Source organism: Telmatherina bonti (assembly GCF_933228915.1).
Source record: "Telmatherina bonti genome assembly, chromosome: 15".
NCBI classification, from domain to species: domain Eukaryota; kingdom Metazoa; phylum Chordata; class Actinopteri; order Atheriniformes; family Telmatherinidae; genus Telmatherina; species Telmatherina bonti.
In genome coordinates this window covers 24,929,948-24,957,193 of record NC_136613.1, presented here as the reverse complement: position 1 = coordinate 24,957,193, position 27,246 = coordinate 24,929,948, and the positions used below count along the sequence as shown (strand labels likewise).

At 38.4% G+C, this 27,246-nt stretch overlaps 1 protein-coding gene across 1 annotated transcript in view; it reads right to left on the bottom strand.

Moving 5' to 3' along the window:
- The window catches only part of LOC306766336 (ephrin type-A receptor 6-like), a gene marked incomplete at both ends in the record, with an annotated part of 174,903 nt that overhangs the window by 55,531 nt on the left and 92,126 nt on the right, over positions 1 to 27,246 (bottom strand). Inside the window, one exon of the mRNA XM_079254033.1 lies at positions 25,762 to 26,097. Coding sequence (XP_079110159.1) covers positions 25,762 to 26,097 — 336 coding nt within the window. The remainder of the gene's footprint in view (positions 1 to 25,761; positions 26,098 to 27,246) is intronic.

The window sequence follows — 27,246 nt, the reverse complement described above, 5'->3', positions numbered from 1 at the left end:
TTCATGTGAACTGTATCACAATCTCTGCCCTGATTATTACATATATGTATTCTTTTTTTTTTTTTTTTTTTTTCTTTTACCTGTGTACCTTTTCCAACCAGATTTCTCTCTTCTAAATCTTATTTCTCACTTGCATATGGGACACGTCAGCCTCTAGTTTGACAAATTTCCAGGTAAAAATATCGATCATTCTGGTAAAGGACATTTTAGCCAGTTAAACTGGGCTCTTTCTGGGCTTAAACCAGATTAATTCATATAAAATCTAAACGTATATGTTTCGGTGTTTTGTTGGAGCAGTGGCACATATAACAAATGATAAGATTGTGAAAAGCATTATGTACTGTGTGCACCTATAAACTGAAGCTGCAGAGCCATAGAAAAATGCAGCATACACACACACACACCCTTGGATTTAATCCTACAGCTTTGCCTTTAGCTCAGTGTGTGCATTCACTGGGGTGAGACCAAGTCACTGGGAGTGTCATTCATTTTGGCCTGAGGGGAAAATGGCCTCTCTTCTCTCTTACATATATATACACACACTGTTCCCCATGAGGTCAGCAGGACAAGCTGGTTTGAGGAGGGCATGTATCCTTCACTTCCTGTCAATGACAAAAATGACAAAATCAGTTGCTGGCCGATCCACATCGGTGAATCCAAATCACTCTTTCCTTCTGCTTCTTTCTGCCTCCCCCCCCACACACACAAACAATATATATATGTATGTATAAACTACCAAACAAGACTTTATCATGAGATGAAACTTTAATGATTCCCTTGGGGGGTTTTGACTAAATAGCATGCCGTCATACCAATGACAAAGTGTCAGAAAGAGAAAATGTTTATGTGTGTGTCTTTGGGCAATACAAGGACTTTCTGCTCATTCATTTTAGCTCTGTGCTGGGGTTAGTTTAATTTCCTGAACTGATACAGCAGTAATGGTGGATAACAAATGTCATTAATATATTTTATTATTTCTGTATTCCTTTTGACCTTTAAAATTCCTGTCAGCTATTTTTGTCTACATGTTATTTTTTTACAAAATGACAGATGTAAATATTCCTTTTTCAGTGGCTGTGGAATAATAATTAAAGAAAAAGAACAACTAAAAGACTAGAAAAGGAAAGACTGCAGACTTATTTATATGGAATTAGTTATAAAAGAATTTCTGCAATGATATAACCACCTTAAAGTCAATTAGTCTTTTGTGTCTCAAATTAATTTGCCTTTGGGCTTTAATTAAACTTGGGCCAGTTATTCTCACTTTCTCCCACACAACCTTCATCTGTCAGATTGCTTTTAAGGATAAGTTTTAGGAAATATTAAAAGACTTAAGAAATATATTCATTTCCCACCACTATGGGATCCAAAGTTTTGTGGTAAAAATGAAGTCTTTTCTTTTTTTTTGTGCATACTGTCAAATTAGGCATAGTGATATCCAATTGAAGAAATCGCACTAAAGTAGAAAAGTACTTGGAGAGCACAGACCCCTACTAATCCGCTCATTTCCACCCATGTTGTGATTTCCACCCTGTGTGTGTAATCCTACATTAATTTTATATCCATACATTATCAGATTCTTTGATCCACTGATAATGAATCCACAGTCTTAGCTATATTGTCATGTTTGTTACGTGTTTTTATCATAGTTTGCTTCCCTATTTTCTCCTTCTTTTCCAGAATTTTATCAGGACCCAGGTTTATCTTTGAATGTTAAAACCAGTGAGGAATATTTCCTGTATTTTTTGGCCAAGCACCCGGACTATTTATTATGGAGTTATCTGTGTATATATATGCTGAAAATGGCCCTATCTTGCTATGATAAAGAACAGTTAAAAAAATTATTTGGGATACAGATTAATGCCCAGATTAACCCTCACCCCCAAGATTTAATGGAATGTCAGTTAGGTCTAGACCCATTATCGGATGGTTTTTGCTTCAAGTTGCAAACAAACACACTGGCAGACAGACAGATAGATAAATGCTGACAAGAACATCCTTAGTGCTGGTAATAATTATTGCATAAATATTGGAAACTGGTCATAGCTGATGACATGCATGCTCTAGCCAGGGAGCTCTGCACAAAAGATCTTGATCATTCAGTAAAATCCTGGAACTCTGATGTGATAGTGGTCAGGCTGCTGAACAAGAAAGATCTTAGCAAACAGCTTTCTGTCTCTCAAATGCAATACTGCATGTCCATCCATCCATCTATCTATCTATCTATCTATCTATCCATCCATCCATCCATCCATCCATCCATCCATCCATCCATCCATCCATCCATCCATCCATCCATCCACCCACTCACCCACCCACCCACCTACCTACCTACCTACCTACCTACCTACCTACCTACCTACCTACCTACCTACCTACCTACCTATCTATCTATCTATCTATCTATCTATCTATGGACAGACCTATTCTTCTATAATTAATGCCATATTTGTGTTAAAAGAGAGGCAGAAACATCAGCAGGATGTTCTGGCAGGGCTGTTTCAATGCAATGGGTGAGCAGAGAAAATCCAAGAGCAGAGAAACAAGAAATGAAAACAAATTTAAAAAAAGGAAGCGTGATCTCAAATCTCAAAAACTATGCGCTTAATCAAAGACCCCGCTACATGACCTTTGCGTTTTTGATTCACTTTATACTCACTTTTCAATAAGTGACGTTCAACTTCTACATTAAACTGAAAGTCAAAGGAAGAAAAAGGATAAAACACATTCAGCACTTCCTGGAGGATTATGATCTTAACGGCTGTTAGAGTAATGCCTGATGATTTAACCCCAGAGCGGCTTTTGAGGCTGAGCAATAGAGTCAACAGTTAATCTATGTTATGATGACATGACAGTCGCAGTGTTTTCTACTCAGACTGTTGAGCTTAACAGTGAAATGTACAGCCAAGGTAAAAACACTGATGGAAAACACTGTGGTCTATCACAAAGAAACTTCAGACAGAAATATAATTACTTGACAAGAGCCTGACACCATCCATCTTCTACAGAGCTTCTGTTCACTTCAGAGCAAGTTTTTTTCCACAGTATTTTATTAATCTTGCCGAGACTTTTATTTGACTTATGATGAGTGACCAAGCTGTGCTTGACTGTCTTACTCAAGGACACTTTGACAGGAAAGCGTTCTGTTAACAGGACTGTGTTGCCTGTTGGGATTTACTGCCAGGGAGGCATGTGTTTGTGAGTTATGCATGCCATCCATCTGTGGTGCAACTACATACACACATACACACTAACACAGTGGTGAATAACCAAAAACATGGGCATTTAATGTCCACACACACATTTAAGAGCTAATAGATGAGAGTTTTACGTGACACACTGAGAAAAACATTCAGACGTTTGGCCGTCAGCAGCCTCAATCAATAATGTATAAGATCTCAGAACTGCATCAATACACCGGGGAAAATTTCATACTCACAAATGCAGGTCTAAGGGTCGCATTTTAAAAGTTTCCACACAAACAACAGGAAAAAAAAAATAAAGATGAGATGAAACGCATGCAAACGCATTGGCTGAGTCTTTCCTCTTCTCTTCCTTTGTTCTTTTTTCTTTTCAGTACTGACATCTTCCAAGGGACGTTCAAAGCAGCACTCTGCTTTTTTTTATTCTCGTCCCACTCACTCTGGTTGGTTTTCTCTCCATTTTTAGAACTGTTTAGTGTACAAAACTAAGCTAGCAAGATAAGAGAGACATTTTTAACAATCTTTGGCACTTCAAGCCTGCTTGCAATGTCAAAATATAAAGTGTATGATGTAGGCAATTGTATAAACACTTTATATCACTTCAAGAAATCAACGTGGCTGCTGATGGCAAAGGAAGTCTATGAAAGGATTTGGCGTCTCCTTAATCAAATTGTAAATAACAATATTAATAATTTGTTGTTCAATAAACTTTTAAAAAAAAAACACATTTCTTACTTTTTCTTTTTTCTTTTTTTTTTTTTTTTACTTACAAACAGGTCTAGGTGGTAGATGAGAACTGAAAGAGAATATAAATACTCAATCTATAGAGAAAAGCATTGGATTCTGCTGCCAAACAAAGTGTGATAAATTCCCAGAGGTTTGGGAGGCTTTGGCTCTGACCAAAAACACATTAAGAATATGGTCACTTCATTAGCAGAAAGGCAACACATTTAACCGTAAAAATTTCCAGAAGTCTAAAGTTTTTTTTAATGCTGGACAGAAAACCCTGTCCGGCATAAAAGAGACACTTATTGACATCTGGTAAATGCAGTTAAAGTACTTTACTGGCATTTAGAAAACCCAATGCCTGTGTGTACCTGCTAATCTGTAAAATATAAAACACTGAATGAATGTATTTACAAATTTCACAAACCAATAATTTATTCACAAGAACATAGAGTGCTTATCAAAAGTTGAAAATGAGACATTTTACTGTGTGATGAATACTATTCACTCATGATGAATCTGAGTGCACAGATGAAACATTACACCACCCTGCAGCATTTTGGCAAATCTTTACATTTTGTTTCATCTTCATTTTGAACAGAACTGCTACTTTCTGAAGTGGGGCTATAATTGTCAAAAGTGTCAAGAGAAAAGATGAGAAGTGCCCCTAAAAGTTTTCAAAACACAGCTATAATGGGCAACAATATTTCCTTATGGCAATGACCACTTTTAGCCATAACAAAAACTACAACTCCCTAAATATGCATTCTGTAACTTTTTGGCTTTTAAACTCTGAGTCCTTGACTTGTTCGATGACACAGTGATATCTATCATTGCATTTTTCAAGCCGCTGCTACCCATCCAGGACGCAACACAACATGATGTTTCGCTTTGTGGTAAAATAAGGAACTGGCTGTTTTGAACATCTCTGATTCAGGAAACAAACACTTTGAAAGAAGTTTGATCGTCTTTTGCTGACTGGACAGAGCCAACAGGTCAGGTAGGATGCAAGATGGATGCCAAATTATAGGGCAGATTACATGAAAAATGGCAAAAGTTCTGTATTGTGTCTTTAATTAAAACAATAAAATATGATTTAACATAATAAATACATGGATCTCATAAAGATATATAAACACTTACTCATGAATACGAGTACCTTGTGTGTTTTTTTGCTTTTAAACTTTGGCTGTTTCATGAAATTTCCCATTTGCCACTATTTGGCGACATAAGACACATTCGCAACTTCACTCCTCACACAAGTCAGGATCCGGCTGTAACAGAGAAACTGAAAATACAGTTTAGTGACATTTTCTGTGGGATCATCTGTTTCTGAAAACAAGAGAATTTTTGAGTTTTGTTTTAACCCTAACAAGCATATTAGGAAAAGACAAGCGTATATATAGGGTAGATTATGGTCCACTATCTATTATTGGATAGGGATCCAGTTTGAAATGGTCCCCCCCTGGTTTGTTATTGGTGCCATATATCAAAAGCTCACAGTGTTAATCACCAATGATACGGCAATCCCAAACCATTAAGGTCATGACTTCACAGCAGCACCAGTTAAATGGAGCTATATTGAACATGTCCATGTTTGTGCGTGAGTGTGTCTTACTCAGCATTATCACTACATTACAGGTGCAGATTTTTCATACAGCTCTCTTTCTGTTGTATGCGTGTTATGCATGTGTCTGCATGTGTGTGTTTGTGTATACAGCTCTGTTTTGCACAACTGCAAGCACAGCACTCCATTCCTCCAATACATGCGACGCTTTCTACTGACAAGTGCACTCAATCATGCAAATTTCTTACGAATACAGCATTATTCAACCATCACGGACAAAACTGTGGGTATATTTGAGTGTTTGTGAGCAGTTGTTGAGTTATACTTGGGTTTGAAGTTAAGTTAGCTGAACTTGCGAATTGAAGGATGTGACAATCTACACATAATTTTGGCAAGAGAGTCAAAATATTTAAGTGTAATGAAAGCAAAATGTTTGCAAATTGGAACGGGCAGTTTTCTTGACTAACAATCTTTATTATCTTCTTTATTATATAACATCATTCTGGAAAAGAGCTGATTGGTTGTCATGGCCATACTAACAAAGAATTTAAACTTCTGGCTAGTATGCAAATACTTAAAAAAGTTTTATAAAACAGTGAAAGATAAGTTGCATCAAACATAATAAACAGTGTATTTTTGTTTTTATTTTTTTTGTTTTTTTTAGGGTTCTTTTTTTTCCATTTCTTTCCTCTCCCTTTATCTCCCTTTATCTCTTTCACTTTATCTCTGCGTCAATTTGATTTCGCTTTTCCTATGAGGGGTTTTCTCTTCTTTCTCTTTCTGTCTTTCTTCTGTCCTCTCTGGTCCAGCAGTACAAACTCTATAATTCAAACAATAACGCAAAATAAATAAAGAAATAAAATAAAAATTCAGAAAGTCAAGGGGATCATTATATCTATAAAGCTTCCCTTGGCAAAGAAAATTTGCTCAGCAGAACACAGCATCCAGACGATCATTCTGCTTGCCTAAATGCTGGACAAGACACAAAAAAAAACAAAAAAACAAAAAAAAAACTGTGTATTATACATGCTTTTCAAAGTGCAAAAATGTAAATATTATTAAACACTTTGGTTGTCGCATTATAATGGTGCCTGAAAAGAGGTTAAATTTATTAGGCCATGAATGAACATGGCTTAAATAATGATGACTGGACATTTAGGTCGGACAATCTCCAAAATGCCAAGTCCTGTGAGGTGTTCTCAGTGTGCAGTGATTACTGCTGACAAATAAATAGTTCATGCTCGGACAGTCAGTTAAACTGGGCACACGATCCTGAGTCCTCACAGCTCACTGATGCACTGAGGATGTGGAGGCTGGCCTGTGTGGTTTAATTTCACAAAGGAGATATTGTAGCTGGTGGAAACCTTAATGCTATGGCTATGATATAAAATAGTAATAAGATATAATCAACACCAGGGAGCTGTGTGTGGTGCAGATAGCTGCAGAGTGTGCAGAAGTGCCTGAAAGCAAACACAATGAATGGGATTGCTTGAATCTAAATTGGACAACAAGAAGTGATCGATGAATACATTTACACACAGAACCATGTACTATAATATAACATATAAATGTATGTTTTATACATACAAATAGTCTATTTTTATCATGTAAAGCACTTTAGGCTGTTTTTGTATAAAAAAGTACCTTATGAATAAAGTGTGATTGATTGATTGATTGATTGGTTGATTGATTGATTGATTGATTGATTGATTGAACACAAAACTGACTGAAATGACACTCACGTCACTGAAATGTGTCGGTTCTACTGAGTCATTTTATTAAACAGCACACTAAATATCAGAAATCAGGCTCATAAATTGCATAATGCCATCATTTCATGACACTGTGCTATTTCAAAATACAAAAAGAAAATTAAAACTGGATATGCTAACATTTGCTCTGACATGATGTAGACCAGGGTCCACCAACTCTGAACCCCATGGGCCAGGGTCCTGCAAATTTTAGATATTTTTTCTGCCTCAACACACCAGATTCTGACAGGTTCTGCAGAAGTCTCTAAATGACCCATTCATTAAAACAACTGGGAAACATCTAAAACCTGCAGGATATTGGCTAAAGTTATCCCTGATATATAATATGTCCATAACATTTGGAGTTGACATCCTGCTACACAAGCATGTTGACATTCAAAACTTCTGAATCTGGCAGCAAATTATTAGGAGATGGGAGGAAACAAAACACAGCGTCATACGGCAATCCATGAGACCCAAGTCAAAAACGCATTCCTCATAGGTAGGAGCAGACTTTACAAAGTATAGTTAATAAGGTTTGGTAGTTGTACATGCCTATCTTCATAATACTAGTTTACAGTCATGTAATGTGGATACTGCGGACACTCTTCTCTACAGGCCAACATGGAACCATAAACCATGGTATGTTACCTAAATGTCTCAGTAAATATTGTAATGTTGCTATATTTTTTACCCCCGCCCACCCCATTGCCAGTGTGGATCGATAACCACTTTAAGAACCAGACCCTTCAGTGTTCAAACCTATTACATTTTTCCACAAGAATCTTACCATTATGAACATCAGGAGAAGCAGTAACCTATCCAGTATGCTGCTTTATGGCATGTTCCACATCATTTCCTCCCTTTGCTTCAGTGGATGATTAGTTTACTATCACACCTAGACTTTGATCCGAACCACAATGTGAATAGGTGTTCACACTATGATCCATACAAAGTGCGCTATCCATGGAAGTTGGTGGGATTTGTTTAAAGTTGACCAGTGCCAGTGTGACTGAGAACCAAACAGCTAACCAATCTGATTATGTCTTTGAGAAAAATTGGCAGCAGGATGAACAATGGAGAGAAAACAACGTCTCCTCCGAATCCCTGAGATACCAAACAGGATTGTGATTGTATAACGGGCATTCTGAGTCTGGTCTCACATCATGACTTACAGGATTTAAAAAGATCGATTCTGAAGGTCTTGGTACTAATACCACAGGACAACTTCAGAAATAGGAAACAGAAACACCCAATAGGTGGGGTGGGTCTATCGCAGTAGCAGTGAGATACAGTAAATGTGTAATACAGTGAAGATTTAAACGAGCTAGTTAAGGTTTCCTTTTTTTCTGGACTTTGACTCAGCAGTTTGTTTTGGGAAACACAAGACCAGAGCCTAATTTTAAAACCAACAACTTTTGCAGTCTTTCGATAGAGGAATGTTTTAATAAGGAGATTAACAATGACTTTTGGAGGCAGCTAAAGACAGACTGACGGTATTTTAGTTGTGTGTGTGTGTGTCGGTGTGGGTGTATGTCAGTGCACTCCCCTTGAAGAATTCCCTCCATTAGTGAGGACTGCCAGTCGAGAACAAACAGCATTATGCACAGACTGAAAGAACTTACTGTGACACACCCACAAGCACACACTGCTGCCCCAAAGCACACACAGCTATCTGGATCTTGGACGTTGGTCGGCTTTATAAACTGTGTAAAAGCAAACATGTATTTACTGCTGAGGCCTTCTCATTTCAACTTCTCAATAAAGATGAGACGAGCTTCACAGCACAGTGACGATAAAGAGAGTCTTCCTGTGGGGGCCAGACACTTAAAAAATGAAACAACAAAAAGCTGCTTTGATGACATATTTTTGTGTATTATTGGCTGAGTGTATATTTAGTCACACGAAGCTTTCCGAGTTTAATGGGGCTGGATGCCAACAGCACACATTGTTGAACAAAGTTCCACAAATGGTAGCATTCTTGTTAGAGAAACGGGAAAAAGGAAAAAGAAGATTTTATGCATCCTTGAATGGTCTTATGGTTCATCCACTTTTTACGCTTGATTTGTGATATATAATGTATACTCGGTTTTTGTGATTTTGTACCATCTACGGCAGAATTCAGTATTTTGTCGTGTATAAAACCAGAAAATGTGCACACAGTACAAAGAATAGTCAAATTTGCAACCTGAAATACAAACCATCTTTCATAATATAGCAAAACCTAACTTGAAGCATTTTAACAGCAATATGTTATATCCAATTCTGCAGAAACAATAAGTGGCCTTAATTTCTTTCGTGTGTCTGTATCTTTCTTCTATACAGTGATGATAATAGAGTGGAATGAAATGAAATATGGAAGTTATAAAACTGAGAGGCAGGCAACAAAAGTGGGAAGATTACACCTTTTAAAACAGCACAGCTTCTCAGTATTACTGGCAGGTTGGGAGTGACTGTGTTGCTTAAAGTTGAACTGTTGTGTTGGTAATATGAATCCGCAGCAATGAAATTGAGAGAAAACAAAAAATATGTTGCCCATTTGACAGATTAATTTTTGAACAGCTCCTCCCATACATGGTTATCCTGTTCTGCACAGATATGAATTGAGCTGTCATACAATCACCAGCAAACAGAGTACACCACAAGTATGTTTGAATTTTACAACATTTAGCTCTTTTACCACTACACATTCACACAATACAGTCGCGAAAAGGTGTAAACAACCTATGACAGTCATCTGACAGTGATTATACATAATAACACCTGTACATGTCCAAATAAATACATTTGTTCACACAATACTGACAGATGGCAGTATGCTACATACACCAAAACTGTGCACAGAAATTCATAACACATAGAATTTTTAAATTTCTGTTGTTATTTACTTATTTTTTTACATGTATTTTCTGATGTAAGAGTTGAGAACTATTAAAAACAAACTGGATGGTGAAGACTAATTATAGGTACTGGCACGTTTGGCCAGTTTTACATTGATTATCTGCAAAGCATGTCCAATAATATCTTCTCATTAGTTGATATAACACCAAGCACAATTTTAGTTTTCATACAGTCTGCATGTGTCAAATCACTGCAGGGATCAGACAGCACAATCTGTGTGTCAGGGAATAGAGCTCACACAAGACACAACGTGTATGTGAACACACACTGCCTCCTCCAGTCTCTTCGCCATGCACATCATCACCACCTGCACATTGTGTAAATTACCAGAGCCTGAAAAAAAAAGCCAGATGCTGTGAAGTTCTCACACAACAAGTACATTCAAGTACATTGAAATCTTTGATGGTAAGCAAGTACAAACTGTTTGCACCTCAGACATTTTTCTGCTTGCAAGGCAAACAAAAGTCACAGTTTGGTGCTGCACAATAAGACAAATTTAAGATTTGGGAACCCTTCACACCCCCACACTTAAAATGGCAAACTTGTTCTCTCTGTGTCACTACCCACAGCTTGTGACCACAAGTGGGAACGTAGAACGACTGATAAATCAAGAGCTTCACCTTTTGTGCCAGCTCCTTGTTCACCTCAACAGACCGATGCAGAGACTGCATCGTTGCAGACGACGCACCGATCTGCCTGTCGATCTCCCAGTCCAACTGTCCATCACTCACAAACAAGACTTGAAGATACTTGAACTCCCCATCAAAGGCAGGATCTCATTCCTGACTTAAGGAGTACACGTCACCCTCTTCCAGCTGATGACCATGGTGCTGGTCAACTGCTTCACACTGGGCTGCAAATCACTCCAGGTGGAGCTGGAAGATCATGGTCCAACAGAACCAGATCATCTGCAAATACACTTTTTTTTAAACCACACAAGCACTTCCTGTAAGTCTTTAAGTTTGATTTATTTCCATCTTTTGATGCCAACGTAAAAAGACAGTTGATAACCAAAAGGTCTTGTTGAAACTAAACTCTGGCAAAAATGGATGGGAAAAGGACATCTACGTGGACTTGGGAGGGTTTTGGAAACTACATCACAAAAACATCTTTGAATATTTCTCTTCAACCTGTGTAGAACATGCATATCATATACCACTTTCCTCTACAGGCCATTGCACAGTGACAACAAATGAGTAAAACAAGTGTGTTTGATTGGTTTTTGTTACATATTCTACCAATACACAAACACTGTTTAACTTGCCATGTTAACTCATCTGTAATCCCAACCAGAGTTAAACTACAAGCATACATGATAATATATCATTTCAGTTTTACTTTAGGTAAACATATACATCATTAACCCATTTTACTTTATCATACCCAGCTGGTGTTTATCCTGCACGCGGTCAAACATATTAAATGTCTCTCCTCATTTTACAATCGGAATAAACTATCGTCTGCCATCTTTTCCCAGTCTAACATGTATCTTCTGTAAATCAAGACAAGCAGTAAAACATGGTTGTTTTCGTTCTGAGTTGCACTAATCTGCCAATATAGTTTAGAAATAATCCTTTATGGAAAGTGGTGATCCTAATGGATATCTATAATAAATTAAAGGTGGTTTTTAACACTGCGGTTAATTGTAAAGTCAATCATCACATCCAAGGTTAAGATGATAGCCGACCTGGACAGATAATGATTAAGAACTTAAAGCTGGTATGGAAGTTCATGAGTGAGTGTGTACTGTGTACTTGTGGGTCTATCAGGTAGTGAGGATGGGTTGTGGGTATCATCAGTGCGGCTGCCTCTGCTTGTTGACATCATTACCACAGAACAGCTGAGTGCAGCTGCAAGACCCCAGAGACAGAGACAGACGGGGAGTCTTAGGTCATTGAGCCAAACTGGCAAGCATTTCTCCTTTGTTTTATTGCTCTGTGTCTCTCTGCTGCGACCGAAACCTTTTCCTGAACAAACACAATAAAGCACAAATTTTGAGGAGCTTAACTTCCAGGCCTCACACACTGGGAGTAAAAAACACTGGGAGTAAATTGTAGCTATAATTGCACTTCAGTTGCTCTGAGGTGCACTCATCCCACAAGGGTTACTTTTTATTTGACTCCCAAATTACACACCCACACACCTCCACAAGCAGACATTATATAAAATGCTGTGTATTTAAAACACAGACACACATGCGGAAAGCAGAGAATTTATCTGCGGTAACAAAGTCTCCTGTAAAAGTTTATGTACGTATCAGCAGAGGCTGTGGTATACTGTGAGGTTGCCTGGCTCTCACTTAATGAAAGTTGGAAGAGGCTCCAGCTCTGATGCAACCCTGGCAAAGATAAAATGATATAGAAAAGGATTTAATAAGCAAATGTATTTAGTAGCAGCTACACATCACAGCTATTGAGAAGACATAGAAAACCAAGCCCTGACAGAGAAATCAGCAAATTCCTTGAGATTTCATCTAAAACCCAGATTAGCAATCAAGATGCTTTGATTGAGTGTGAATTGATAAAAGTATTATTAACATTGAAGGCGTGCATGATGTAAAACATAACCACCGGGAGCTCAGGGGTAACCAATGAACAGTTCCTCATCTGCTGGGGAACAGCAAATACAGGTTTAGGATGTAATGTAATTTAGAGAAACTAAATTTCCCAAAAGGCTGAGACTAATTAAGAAAAGAATAAAAAGCAAAAAAAAAAAAAAAAAGCACTTTCTGCATTCTGAGAAATATATGAGTGAAACTCAGTCAGTGTTTCACTGAGGACTTTCGCTGGTTGATTTTGTTCCGTTGGTGCTGAATGAAACTGTGTTGATATGAGGTGCTCTAGAGCTGGGAAATGCAAGATGAAGGAGAAGTTTTACTGAGGTGAGAATGTATCTTGCTGCTTGTTGACAGGGCAGGTTGAAGTGTTATTATTATTGCCTCTGAGGAGCAGCAGGTGCAGATGTAATCTGATGGACTTTAGCCATAAAATTTACTTGAAGGGCTCTTCAGCTTTGACAAGCAGTCTGTTACTGTTGATCCAGCTTCACTGCATTTTGAACTCATTCAAGGAGGTTTGGCAGGTTACTAAATATCGCTGAGGATGGATCGGATCAGTATGAGCCCTAATCAGGATCCAGGATTTTTGTTTTAAAGCTCAACCTTGGCAGAACTCTCATGTGTTGTTAGTTGGTTAATATTTCTGTAACACAAAGGAGTGGTGAGATATGATGTGTTTGTTGTCCATAGAATGTGTTTTATGCTCCATAAACACTGAATGTAGTGTTAAAATTACACACAAGGTTAATTAGAATCAGATAAGAGAGGGAATGTTGGTGTAGATGTGCATATTCTATGACAATAACACCAAAAAAAAAAGCTTAATTTGTAGGTAAATCAACATAAAGAGGCTATAGTGGGGCTTTTACTCTTTCTTTTACTGCATTGTGGTGTATTTATGAATGAAAAGGATGGAATCTTTATATCACAATTTTTGCATTTTGTTATCTCACCAAAACCAGATCAGAGATGAGGGCTGAACAGAATAAACCTGACATAGCCATGCTGCTCACACTACAGTTCCTCTCTAGGGTTTAGTTACGAGTCACTGATACCCATGAGAAGGGGACCACAGCAAAGCAAAATTCATCACAATGTTGATGTGAGGCACTTACATGATGTAAAGACTGATACATTCACTGCTCCACATGGTTTTGACATGGTGCTATTTGCTACTAACTTATAGCTCAAAATTAAACACCAAAAAGCAGCTATTTGAAACCAAAGTGTTGCAGTGTGACACACACTTATATAAATAACTGGATCCCACTATTTGTGTGTAGCCTCGTTCAGCCGCTCATATAAACACGATTTTGTGACACATTTGCAAAATTCACATTTGTGAGTATTTGACCAAAGATATGCTTTCTTTTTTTTTTCTTTTTTTCTCAGACCTAGATTATTTAAACAATGAATCTGTAAATGCTGCGATGGACTGGCAAGCTGTCCAGGGTGTACCCTGCCTTTGGCCCAAAGACTGCTGGGATAGGCTCCAGCTCCCCGCGACCCTGAATTGGATAAAGCGGTTAGGATAATGAATGAATGAATGAATCTGTAAATGAAGATACACTGAGCTGCTTGAAATCCCTAAAGATATGTTCTTCTTTTCTGTAACACTTTTAGTATATTAACAGGAATAATGTATAATGACTAAACAATGGAGCAAAAGTTAAACATGCAGTCAGCTGGTATGTGTTTAGGGACTGTTAGATCAGATTGTAAGTTGATTTATTCATTTTTTTATATTGAAAATCAGTGCATGTAAATGATGATTACATCTTGATGTAATTGCATTTGACAAACCAAATGTATTATGGATCAACATGTCAGTTAGGACAACACTTGAGATTAATGCAGAGTAATTATTAGTAACCTTATGCAGAGTGCAACATGTCAATTGAAACTGATATTCCTCTCATGTATTTATCATTTTGGGAGTTTTGCTTCTTTCTTTCTTTATTTTTTTCACATGAATGATATAAACAGTTGTAAAAAAAACATTTTTGCCCCCTCTTAAATTTTTTTTTACACAATTCTAAAAAATCGTCATGAAATATTTTAAAATTAAGCAATAAGAGTGATTCTGATTGCAAAATTATTATGGTGTCCGAAAACATTGTTCGACCACTAAAGTTTTCCTCATAATTTTATGATAATCTGTGATGAAAGCCGCGATGACATGCGAGTAAAGATATGCTGACAAGACGCACAGACTAGAATGTCATGATTTAGTGTAAATCTTTTTTAATATTGCTAAAATCCTTCCATCAAAAAAATGAAACGTTCGACTTAGAGAAAAGGAAAAATTATTTGCTCAGCATGACATTAACTGATATGATCATTGACGCAACATATCTTTGACAAGGAAGAAGCGAAGAAGGTCGAACGTTATGATTAAACACGATAAGGTCTTAAAACTTCAGCCTTGCCGTCGTAAAGCGGTGTCACACAACCACCTTAACACCGCCAAACATATCGGCGTGTAATGTCAGTACTTACGATGATGAACACACCAGTCAAACATACAAATGGGCTCAATGTAAAAGTATTGGAGGCAGAGAAAGATGAGTGAGGGAGAGAAAGAAAAGAAACAGAGAAAGATAAAGGCACATCAGCAGAATAAATACTCTGATAAATCACAGAGGAGACAGAGAGCTGTCGAATAAATTTATCCCATCCTATTATTCCCCTCTGTATCGCCCACCGCAGGAGGCATGGAAAGCGTGTGTGAATGTGTGTGTGCGTTAGCAAAGCGAAGGAGTGATGATGAAGATGACCCTGGCGTTGACGTATATGGCAACATAAGGCGCGTGCACACATGTGACATCCACGACCCGAAGTCACAAAATATTTCCTTGACACATCTTCACACACACATGACATCAGGTAATTGGGGCCCCCCCCAGGGCTGATCTCTGGGCTTGTGGTGCCAAGGGCGCGCATTCCCCACGGAGAAGCAGATAAATCAGCTGTTAATAAACCAGCTAGCACAGGGGTTGTATTTACGACCGCTCTCTCCACAAGGCCGATGTCACAACCCCCAGCTGTGGTCCAACACACATTCACACACGCACAAACACTTAATCTCTATGAGATAGAGGACCCCAAAGATATTTCTGCCCATAACTGTATGTCAAGAGAGAAAAAAAATCTTCTCTTGTAATGTAATATATTCAGCATTTTTCATCAGTGCCTGCTTTTTCCTATTAACCCATAATGGAGAAAGGTTCCCTGCTAAATCTACCACTCTGACACACACACACACAAAGTGTATATCAGCTTTGTCAGCCTACATTGGTAGCCAGACCTCAGACCGCAGCACAGTTGAGAACAGTATTGATTCATCCATGGAAAGTCACCTTCCTCCTCACCCCATCCCACACAGCGCCTCGAGGGCCCTGGTCATTTCACTCAGCCAATTTGTATGGCTGTTGTTATTATTAGTGTTTCTCTGGTACAGCTCTCTGGTCTTGGGGCTTGGACACACCGCTTTATGATGCTGCGCCTAATAAACATCATTGTGATTTTCCCAGGCTAGTAATTAAGTGTGGGGCTAATTTGTCATAGTTAGTTAAAGCGTGGCAGAAAGCCAGGAGAGGGCTGCCTGGGAGGGGTATGGTGGCTGAGAAGGCCAGGAGTTTCATACATACTGTTCATTTAAAAGCCAGCGGTTTATAATTATGTTGGTTCTGGTTTGAGGGCAGATGCTTTCCTATAACACAGTCTGGCATGGACAAGTCAGGGTAGGTTTGGACAGTCCTTTTAATATTTATATAGCTTATACTTAAATTTGTTAAAAAGGAAGACACTATTTTTTTTTAACAACAAATGAAGCACATCTTGATAAAATTACCTGTAAATTAGTTTTACAGCTTTTATAGCTTAGCAGTTAAGCGAGATAACGCTTTAATGTTTCCCCGATTAGGCATAGAAAATGTGTCATAATACCAGAGTTTTGTGATGAAACATATGATCAGGTTGTTTTTTTCCACCCTCTTGTGTTTTTAATTTTAATGTTCATGTCACCGCAGCCTGGGTAATTATCTGACTAAATGCAAACACATTTATAAATGTGTGTGAAAAGGTGAGTCTTAGAGCAAAAATAAGAGGCTTGAATAGGGAAAAACAACATTTAAGGCCAGTAATTATGGAGAGATGTGGTTTAATGCAGAAATCAGTCTTTTATCTTCTTTTTATAGACATTGGAGTAAAACACAATTAAAACCTAACACTTTATAATTTTGCCTCAGTCAATGTACATCTACAAAATAATCTCACTCTCACACATTTATAAAGGCATTGCTGATAAAAGAAACCAAGACAAATGCTAATTATTGGAGGGAGAGATAAAAATTTATTGTACAGAAACTCGGCTGCACAGTTGTCATTATAGTGGCCACTTCCTCAGTTTACACAATGAAATAATTGAACAGTGTTGAAAATCTGCTTGAAATAACAGCATTGGCTACGTTCAGTAAGTATAATATTGATGACATCTGACAGGGTGCACATGAAAACTGCAGAAGAATTTATCAACTTAACTATTTCTATTTTTTGATGATGACAAGCAGTGTTGTATTTTACATAGCTGCAAAGCAAAGGTTTATTATTTGCCTTTACAAGGAGGTATAAAGATTGTATTTGTGGAACAAGCAACACAGCTACAGTAAATGTTAGGGTTGTGCCCTGAAAGAAAGAAAGAAAGAAAGAAAGAAAGAAAGAAAGAAAGAAAGAAAGAAAGAAAGAAAGAAAGAAAGAAAGAAAAAAAGAGAAAGTGTTCACTCTTGTTTTGAGCTTCATAAGCCGTTAGCTGTGTGCAGGTCATAGATGTGTAACAGACTCCCATTTGGCTGCAAACTGATGGGCAGAAATATCAGGATGTGATTCTAAAACTGCTGGTAATCTCATAACTTCAGAATCTGAGACTTAACTTCAACTCTCCAGTATGGCAATGCTTACCCCAGCAGAGCCAGTATCATCACAGAGTACTTTAGGAATTTTTGGGAGAGGATGAAATGACCTGTGGTAAGTTAAGACTAACCAGTTGAAACACTTGTGGTATCAGCTTGGGCATGTTGTATTGGCTACAGTGACCAACACAACCATAATGTGTTGACCTTCAACAGCTCCTGGTTAAGGAATGGGACAGCTGCATACCGCAAAATGCAACCAGGCTGGTGACCAGCATGAGGAGGATGTGTCAAGTTGGGTTTTTCTTTTCATAACAAATTCCGGGGAAGTACAATCCCCCAACTCACCAAGCAACTCAAGACAAGAATTAGGACCAACAGAAAATTATTGAAAGGGGCAAAACTCACACATTTACCTGCTGTTTATTCCACAGAGTCATCCTCCTCTCAAATGATGATTTGTAAATTTAACAAATCAGGCTTTCTGAAGATGTATAATACACTGTCAACTAGTATTATTAAAGGGGAAAAATAACCAACCCAACTCAATTTTCCAATTTTTTTTTTGTGGTATGTTCATGAAAAGTTGTATGAAAAAAGAAATACTTCAAGATTATGACAACAGAGATGCAACACATGATGTCAGCAGTAATATTTTGGTTCATTATGTCGAAGATCATCTTTTGTTATATATATATATATATATATATATATATATATATATATATATATATATGTATATATAAATTTTACAGCCTTCTGATTTAAAGTTCAGTAATGATTAGTTTTGGTTGTAGGATCATTTTAAGCTTTGGTCTAAATATTAACATCCATCCATCCATCCATGCATCCATCCATGCATCCATCCGATAGGTACAACAATAATAAATCCAAATGCAATCCAGTTTCACAGGTATGCCACACAGTCCTTATTTTTATTACAAATTCTTTGCTTTTCTACTCTTAACTTTTGCAGATCATGCAGCATCATGAAGTTTGCATTAAAGATAAGCATATTTTCAAATAAGCTTTGATGGAGGCTCAGACTGTGTACAGAGTAAGCAGTTTACACTGTTTGCATGAGACAGTCAAAGAACTGATAATGGACAAACCCACATAAGTATAGCTTTCATTTAGTTATTTCACCTGCTGCTTAAAGGTGAAAGATGTCTTTATTTTTGAGTAGAAACATGGGAACAAAAACTCTAATTAATTAATGGTTGTGACATATGGAAGGTAACATGATATCTTAAACTAGATAAACATGGTCTGGAAACTCGCAGTCAGAGCCAAGTGAATAAGCAGCACTCTTCTTGTCAGCTCCTCTCACATTATTTCACATCATCATGCAGATCTGAGATTGTTCCCTTTACAACCTGCTTTTCATCTACAACGCCGTCTCATTTGAGCTTCTCAAGTTGCTGTAAGAATGTTTAAATGCATTGACACAACTGAAAATCACTGACACACACAATTACTTTCTTTCTAGGCTGCTTCTTTCTCCTCCTCCTCCTCCTCTTCAACAGCCTTTTGTCATTCTGCAGTTATCCACCTGTCCACCTCACTGCTTACTTGTTTGAAATGTTTAAAACCAAATCTGACAAAGTGATGTTTATGAACCTTTTGGAATGTTATATACAGCTGCCTTAAAATTAAACAAAACAACATTATATCAGGAGTGGATGAAAATATTACAGAAACTAAACTTAAATATGAAACATTTTCATTTATTTGGTGGGAAGAATAATACATATTACATTTCTGTGAAAGGAACCAGACTGAAAAAGTTTAATATTAGTTTTCTGCATGATAGTGAGATAATCTTGTGTTTTCAGAAAAAGGTTGGTGATTACACACATTTATAGAAGTCTGTCAGGGAATAAACAGTGGGATTTTCTGAGGAGCTCAGAAAAATTGATTGATTTGTTTGTGAGACTAGAAACAGTGACAAAACATGTATCCTGCCTATTCTTAGAGAAGGCAAAATGTTGACATTAAACAAGGAAAAAATATGCAAAAAAGTTTAGTTTAGATGTCAAGTTAAACTGATGCTGCAAAGTCTAATTCTGTTGGACACTGTTGGTAAAGTTTATTTGCCACATATAGAAATATTTAATTGTATAATTTTTTTTTCTTTTACTAAATAAGTGTGTATAATATTTTTGCCACATTTGATTAATTGTTTTAGTTGGTTTACTTTCAGTTTGTAAAAAACTTCCATTTCACAACTTTCTTTGGGTGAAAAAGCCAAAATATTCAGATAAATACATTTTAATGCACTATCTGGCACAGTACCGGTCAAAGCTTGTGTATAATAACTAAGATAATTAACATAATAAAATACATATAGAATATTATTACAAATGTTTATGCCATTATTGTCACAAATGTTTTTCCATATCTCAGCTAACAAAGATGCTAACTCCTGTGAAATCTCTACAAGCCTGTTGGAAGCGAGACTACATGCAGCAGGACGGTGTCCAGCTCTCTCTGCTCTGCAGGTAAAGTCTACTTGATGCGCTTGCCCTCAGCCTTATTTTAGAGGTAAGTTATCTTGGTTCAACAATACCAGGCCATTTCATCCCTCTATGTGTGGAGGGATCTATAACTGCAATATCAATGATCACTGGGACATGAAAACTGCTTCAATATAACTCCAAGTGAAATCCAATACAGCCTTTTTTTTATTATTATTTTTATGGAGGCTATGACAGGGTGGTAGGTAGAAAAAAAAGGGACCTGCTGGGACTGGAACAGTTGAAACAGTGACCTTCATAGATGGGGTTCCTCTTCAAACAAATACCACAAACTCTAAAAGACAGATGACCTCATGGTGAGCATTAGCTAAAGCTTCCCCTAAGTTGTTCTGTACATTTACATGATAACCTCCTCTTCCGTGACGGGGTGCAGCTAATGTGAGCTTTAAATTTAGAAACTTCTAGATAAACAGTATAAAAGGCCTCCTCTGAAACTCTTCCTTCTGCACTCTCTTTATCCTCTGCCCACATTTCTTGTCAGCTAATTTACCCTCTTCTTCATTCTGCCACCCCCTTCTTTGCTCTTTCCATCCCCTCCTTACTCAATCATCTTCTCAGACTCTTCTCCTCATTTTCTGTCTTATTTCACCCTCTTCTCCTCTGTCACTTCATTTGTCTTTGTCCTACTCCTCGCTCTGCTTTCCACATTCATAAACCCTTCTCCATTTTATTTCCTCACATCTTTCCTCTTCTCTTTTGCCTCTCAAACTTATCCACTCATTTCACTTCCCCTGCCTTCCCCTAACCGTTTTCATCCTCACCCACCTGTCACCCTTCCTGCACTGACTGCTCTCTCTTCTCTTTTCTTCCTGTCCCAGACACCCATTTTAGGAAGTATTCATGTGGGATTCAACAAAGTTTACAGAAACATTTTGCAAGTAACTCAAATTTCTTCCAACAGCACAGACCAAACAAAATTTCATACTGCCAGATAAGAACTTTTTTTTTTTTTTTTTTTTTTTTTTTTTGTCATTATGCTGACAGTAAACTATTAAGGCACTCTGGTCACAGCAGTGACATGTACCTAATGCTGACTTGAAGAACTGCAAATGCACACACAATTTCTCCTGAATCTATTTCTTTTTCCTCCAATTTGAGGGGATTTACTCCAGGCTAAGACCCACCCCTGCTGTTAATCCTTAACATTAAAATTCCCCATACAACCAAAGTGCCTGTGTGTGTTACAAAGACTGATAGTCGTGCATATATCAGATGAACTTCACAAAATAGGTTATGGCTGACAGGAAATTACCACAGGTCCATATTGTTTCACTATGTGATTCACGCTTGTGTACAATACTGGAGGCAGTATATGTCAGTGTGCGTGTGTTTTCATAAAGCAGCCCATCATAAGTACAACAAATCAAATACTAACTTCACTGGCACAAGGCATTGACCAAAATGGCCATCTGCATTTTAATGACAAAGTCTAATTTATTTATGGCCGGAGTAAATTATTATAGCGGGCTCTTGATATTTTTCGCAACACTGAAATTCGCACGGCTGTCTCATTTCTGCTGATGGCAACACTATGCTAATGGCGCATATGAATTTTTTTGTGCACCTTTCCAAACAAGTCGATCACAGAGGGGTTTTGGTGGATGTGTCGGGGGGGAGAATGCTCTATGTGCCAAAGTGTGTATGCATATCACTGCAGCATGCAAATTTTATTTTTTTTAAAGATGGTTTGCATGGTTATCTTTCACTTAAATAAATATGCTGACCTTATGCACAGTTCAAACTGTTTCCAACCTTTTCAGAAGCCACTGCCATTTTATTTTACATTGCTGACAACATGGCAATTGGCATTTTTCATCCAGTCGGTGTGCTGGGAAGATGGACTCAGTGCCCCTCTCTATTTTATTAAGATGTTAGGTTAACCACTATCCTTACTGGTTTATAACAATGTGCCAGTAGTGCTTGACTAAAGTTAAGCAGTTTGAGCTATCTCCACGGTTTGTTTTAAATGATCATTAATTTTGACCCTCAACAGAGCAACTTTAGTTTCAAAGCCACAGGATGTGTCTTCAAACATGGTTTGAAGCCATGAGGCTGCATCACTTACAGTTAAACAACCTGTTTTCAACTCAAACACACCAATCATTGCTGTACTTTCCCATTGGAAAGTCCTTGCCAATTTGTTTCGTTAGATTCAGGTGGTGACTTTTACTAACCAGGCTGTGTATATTTCAGGATCATGAGCATGGACTGCTCATGATGCACATTGTGCAGTTTTAATATACCTTATTCAGCCAACTGTGTGATCTAAACCATGAAATTTAATAACACTGATTAAACTCTAATTTCTGTCACCGCCATGGTGTTAAAAGTACAGCGTCAGTCCGCTTTTCACTGACTGGGGGCTGTAAATCTGTCTGTCTCTTGGGAATTTTAAATGGCAACATCTGGCTATACTAGACTTCCAGTGGATCTTTAGTCTACAGCCCAGGGACTTGCTATGTCTATGCACTAAAAGGGACATCTTAATATAATAAAGAGTCTGAGTGGAACACTGAGTTGCATGTTCAGTGTAGAGTTGTCCCTGGTGACACAGAATAATATATTTAATGTGTTTTGGCTGTATGAGAAATTGTATTTTTCCCAGACTCCCAGAGCAGCAGAGGAATGGAGGAAAGGAGGGAAAGGAGGAGGAGAAGAAAAAAAAACCACCTGAAAGCGGGACACATGAAAGAGAAGAAACACAGAGGACAAAACACGAACAGGGAAACAGAGGAACAAGAAATTAGTCAAAGGACGGGCGGAAGGGGGAGGAAGAGAAAACAGTCTGCAAATCACAAATTAAAAACATAAACATGCTGTAAACCGATGGAGGTCCTGGAGGAAACAACAGTCTCCCGATATAAAACCCCTGTTGGTTGCAAATGGGTAAACAGGGCTTGCATCTGCTATCTTTGATTAAGGAGACGAAATGAACTGCCACCTTTTTCAGACAAATGCATGGAAGGCTACAGATGATGGTATGAAATTACACATATTAGAGGAATGAAAAAAAGTTTCATCTAAAGGAGCTTCAAGGCAGCATTTCACCAGGGCCCAGTAATACTATAAATGGATAACTTTCATAAAGGTTCGCACTTAGAATGGATTTTCATACATGTGGTTCCAAAACACGCAGTGTTAAAATGCACTTTAAAGGTTAAATACATTTTTTTGTTCAAAATCTAACGTCAAAATTCAAACGAATTTCCAAGTTGCATTAAAGTTGGCTTTTTCTTTCTATTTTTACCTATTATTACTCATTTCTTACCCTTAGGGGTCTAAGCACATCAACTACTTCTAATTTAGCCTTTATTCTCACATGCCAGGGGGTCGTTGAAGTCATGAGTTTTGCTGAACCACCCAACCATCCTGTGGGTAGTTAGATCACAGCCATCAGAGAGCTGTTTAACCGCCTGACTAACACGTGATGTGTTTTGCTCTAAAGACTCTTGAATGTGCTTGGGAAGAAGAGTCAAGGCTGCACTGTAGCTGTTTGGACAGATAAAACCTGAATGTTTTGAGATGGCTTCTTTTGCTCCTCTGGTAAACCATTTGTCTTCCCTGTTCAACATGTGCACATTGCGACCCTCCCTTATCCTTAACATGCTGGTGGATGACTGAATCATGAGCTGAAGAGTTGACTGGTAAGGTTTGGCTTCTCCTAAGTTGAGGCCTGCGAATTCTTGCTGCACTGGACAACCTTGCTCATCTTGTGTTTGGTTGTTTTATCCTTCATGCAGACCAGTTTCTGCATCAGTGTGCTCCTGCACTTGAAATGCATAGGAATGTTGTGTTTGAAGAAGATCCATCTATGTTTCTCAGGCACTCCAGCCTTGTATGGAGTGGCAATATCTTTGTGCCTGTTCTTGTTTTCTTCATTATTTGGTGCCATGTGTTTGCTTTTGCTTTTCTTTGCTGACTTGATAAAAGCTCAAGTCAGATATCCACAGGTTTGAAGTGTTTTCTTGACAAGCGTGTGCTCCCTTTCTTTTCCCTCTATTCTGGCAGGAACATTTTCAGGCTTTTGGATGAAAGGCAAAACATTTTCAAGACACCAAAGGAAGTCCCGTTGCCTCCGATTCAAGCTCTTACAATCACCATGACCGAGATGACAGAATCTTTACTGACACATCAATAAAGGTGCACAAGCTCACCAATAAGTACACAACCTGCCCATCCTATCCCTGCAAATTCAAAATATTAACTTTTTACTAAAATTGACAGAGCGTTGCAGATGACCCTAGTTATTCTATTCTTTTTTCAACACTATGAAAACATCTCATGACCTGATCACAACATGTTGACACCAATTTTAGCAGATGAACTGAAACCGGACCGAAACTGAATGACAGATTCATTGAAGGATAAAAATTTCAGATCATGTTTATTAATTAAAAACAGAAATGCCAAATCAGAAGGTAGTGCTATATTAATTTGAGCAAATTTCCCACGCTACTGAAAACAAAACAAACAAACAAACAGATGATCAATGTTCTGTATAAATTTGGGAAGAATTTGCCTGAACAAAAAGTGTGCAACTGATGTCCTGATGACGTCCTGCTGAATCCTCCAATAGGAGTGCATAAATAAAATAATCACATTCTTTTACACAAGCAGTGGACATGAAATTATGACAAAAAGGATTGTTTTACAGTCAGAAAAATTCATTCATGGTTTGATATTTACCAACAGTTGAAACTGGGTAATGTTTCGTTAATCTGCGTCATGCACGAAGCCACAGCTGTCAAAATCACCTCTCAGCTGAGCGCTCCTTCTGAAGACTTGACGCTTCCTTACCTGCATTTCTTCAGTGCTGCTCTGCAGCAGTTCCCGGTGCTTTACAGAACTGCTTTATATTTGTATGTCATTATTTCACGTCAGTGCCTTTGTGTCTCTCTCACCCGTAGACTTTTCTGTCCTTGTTCCTGCCCACAGGTAACCTTGGTCTCAAAGCAGTCCTTTAATGTGTAGTTACAGGCTGCTCAATCTGCCCAGTGCCTACTGTTTGTTTTTTCTTTCTGCAGCTCTCCGAACGCAGATGGCTGCCCTTTCTAAGTCAAATTCCTCTGAAGGGTTTATGACTGGCTTTTCTGCCTTCTGTTGTCTTGCTGTATTTGTTCAGAGGGAATATGAGGTGAACTCATGACTTTTTGTTGAGAACTGACACTATATAATCAAAACTGTAGGAACTGAATAAAACTGAGTTTTATTTGTCAACGTTCCTTTGGTAGAAATATGCTCTGAGGTAGTGCCTTACATGTGAGCAGTGTGGTTTCAATTAAAGCTTCTTGTTAAATAACCAAACTGGAAACAGGGGTCGCAAGTCTGGTAACGGATATTAAATGCTCTCGCTATTTGTTGGTGATGTCACCGACTGAAACTAAAGTTAGAGTCTCTAAAACCAAGTCAGTATTTCAGAAAATGTGTGAACTTGGCAGAATCAATAATAGACTAAAAATTAGACATTAGCCAGAAAAAAAATGTACTAGCAACTTTCATTTTTACTCATCATTACACACCAAGAAAGCAGCAGCAAGAAGTCTGGAAGAAGACTGTGAGAGTTGCAGGAATGAGTTCTGTATCATGTGTCTAATTGAAGTCCTACTCACCACCCTGATCCGTGCTGACGGTGATGATGGCCACCTGTCGGGGGAAGGAGCTCAGGTCCGACACACCATTCAGCGATTCGATCTCAAAAGTGTAGTTTGCGTGTGCGGTGAAATCCATGACGGTGACAGTGGCGTTAGTCAGGCCCAGTGGCCGCGGCAGGAAACGAAGATCCTCCTCACACAGCTGGCATTGGTTGGGCTCGGGGCCACAACGCTTGCACAGGACATTGTATGTAAGGTCACGGCGGCCCCCGGTGTCGCTGGGGGGGGACCACTCCAGCATCAGGCAGGTATCATTCATGTTAAACATCAAATTACGAGGTGGAGACGGAGGGCCTGCCAAAAAACAAATGGAGTTTAACTGAAATAAAACAATATTTCCGACGGTGGCTATGTTGCTGAAACTCATGCAGAAATATTTGTTTTCCTAAAGCTTTTTAACTGAACTTCTGTGAAATTCGTAGCTGCTCATAAATTGTGAACATGCCACATTTCCACATTTTAATGGTAAACAGTAATAATGTTCATATTATCTAGATAAACTGAGACTTCTATTTATTTACTTCTTATTTAGACTTATGCAAGCATTAATGTTTGTTCAGTGTAGCTGCTTAGCATCCCCCTCAACCTGTAACACTGAATGGATTTCCTGACAGTTTCTTGGAAGAAGTTTTTCAAAGGGATATTTAACAGTTTGGAAATATCGTTTTGAAGAAACCCTGTCAAATTAATAGCTGAATTTTGCAAGCTCCCACCGCATTCTGCTTCACCAAATAAATCTCAATAACTTTTCTACAGTAAACAGTCCAAGTTATTTCACCTCCCACACATTTTTCACTTCTTGCGCTCTGTGGATGTGTGTGTGTTTTGTGTATCGGGGTAAGCATTGTGCTAAAGCAGGCAGCCAGCTGTCAACAGGGTGGAGTTAAAAGGCCTGAGGGATTTGAACACTCCTGTCCTGCCAAGCTCACTGTCTGCCAGGACAATGGGATGTTTCCCTCCCCTCCACCATCCCTTCCTCCCATCCTCTCCCCACCATTGCTAAAAGTCTCAACAGACCAGAAAGCTCCTCCTACCCCTCCACCACTTCTGTCAGCATGCGTCCATTCTCTCGCTTTATCTCTTTCTACCTCTATCGGCTATTATCTCACCTCCTCTATTCTCTCCATCGAGGAGAATCCTCCCACCTCCCCTCCTGCAGAGCAACACCACTGCCATCAATCAGCCCCCATTCTCCTCTTGGGGGGAGATTGGTATCAGCACCCTCCTTCCTTTCCCTCTTCACTGTCTACTCCATCCAGCCCTTACACTTTTCCTCCACCTTTATCTCTCCTCCTGTGACATCTTCTCTTTCTTCCTCTTTACCTTTGTCTTCCCCAAGGCACCTCCGTCTTTAATCTCCATTTCCCTTTTTCCTTTCGACTTCAACATCAAGCAAACAGTTTACGCGCCTGCCTACAAGCCTCTAATTAAAATGCATTATGT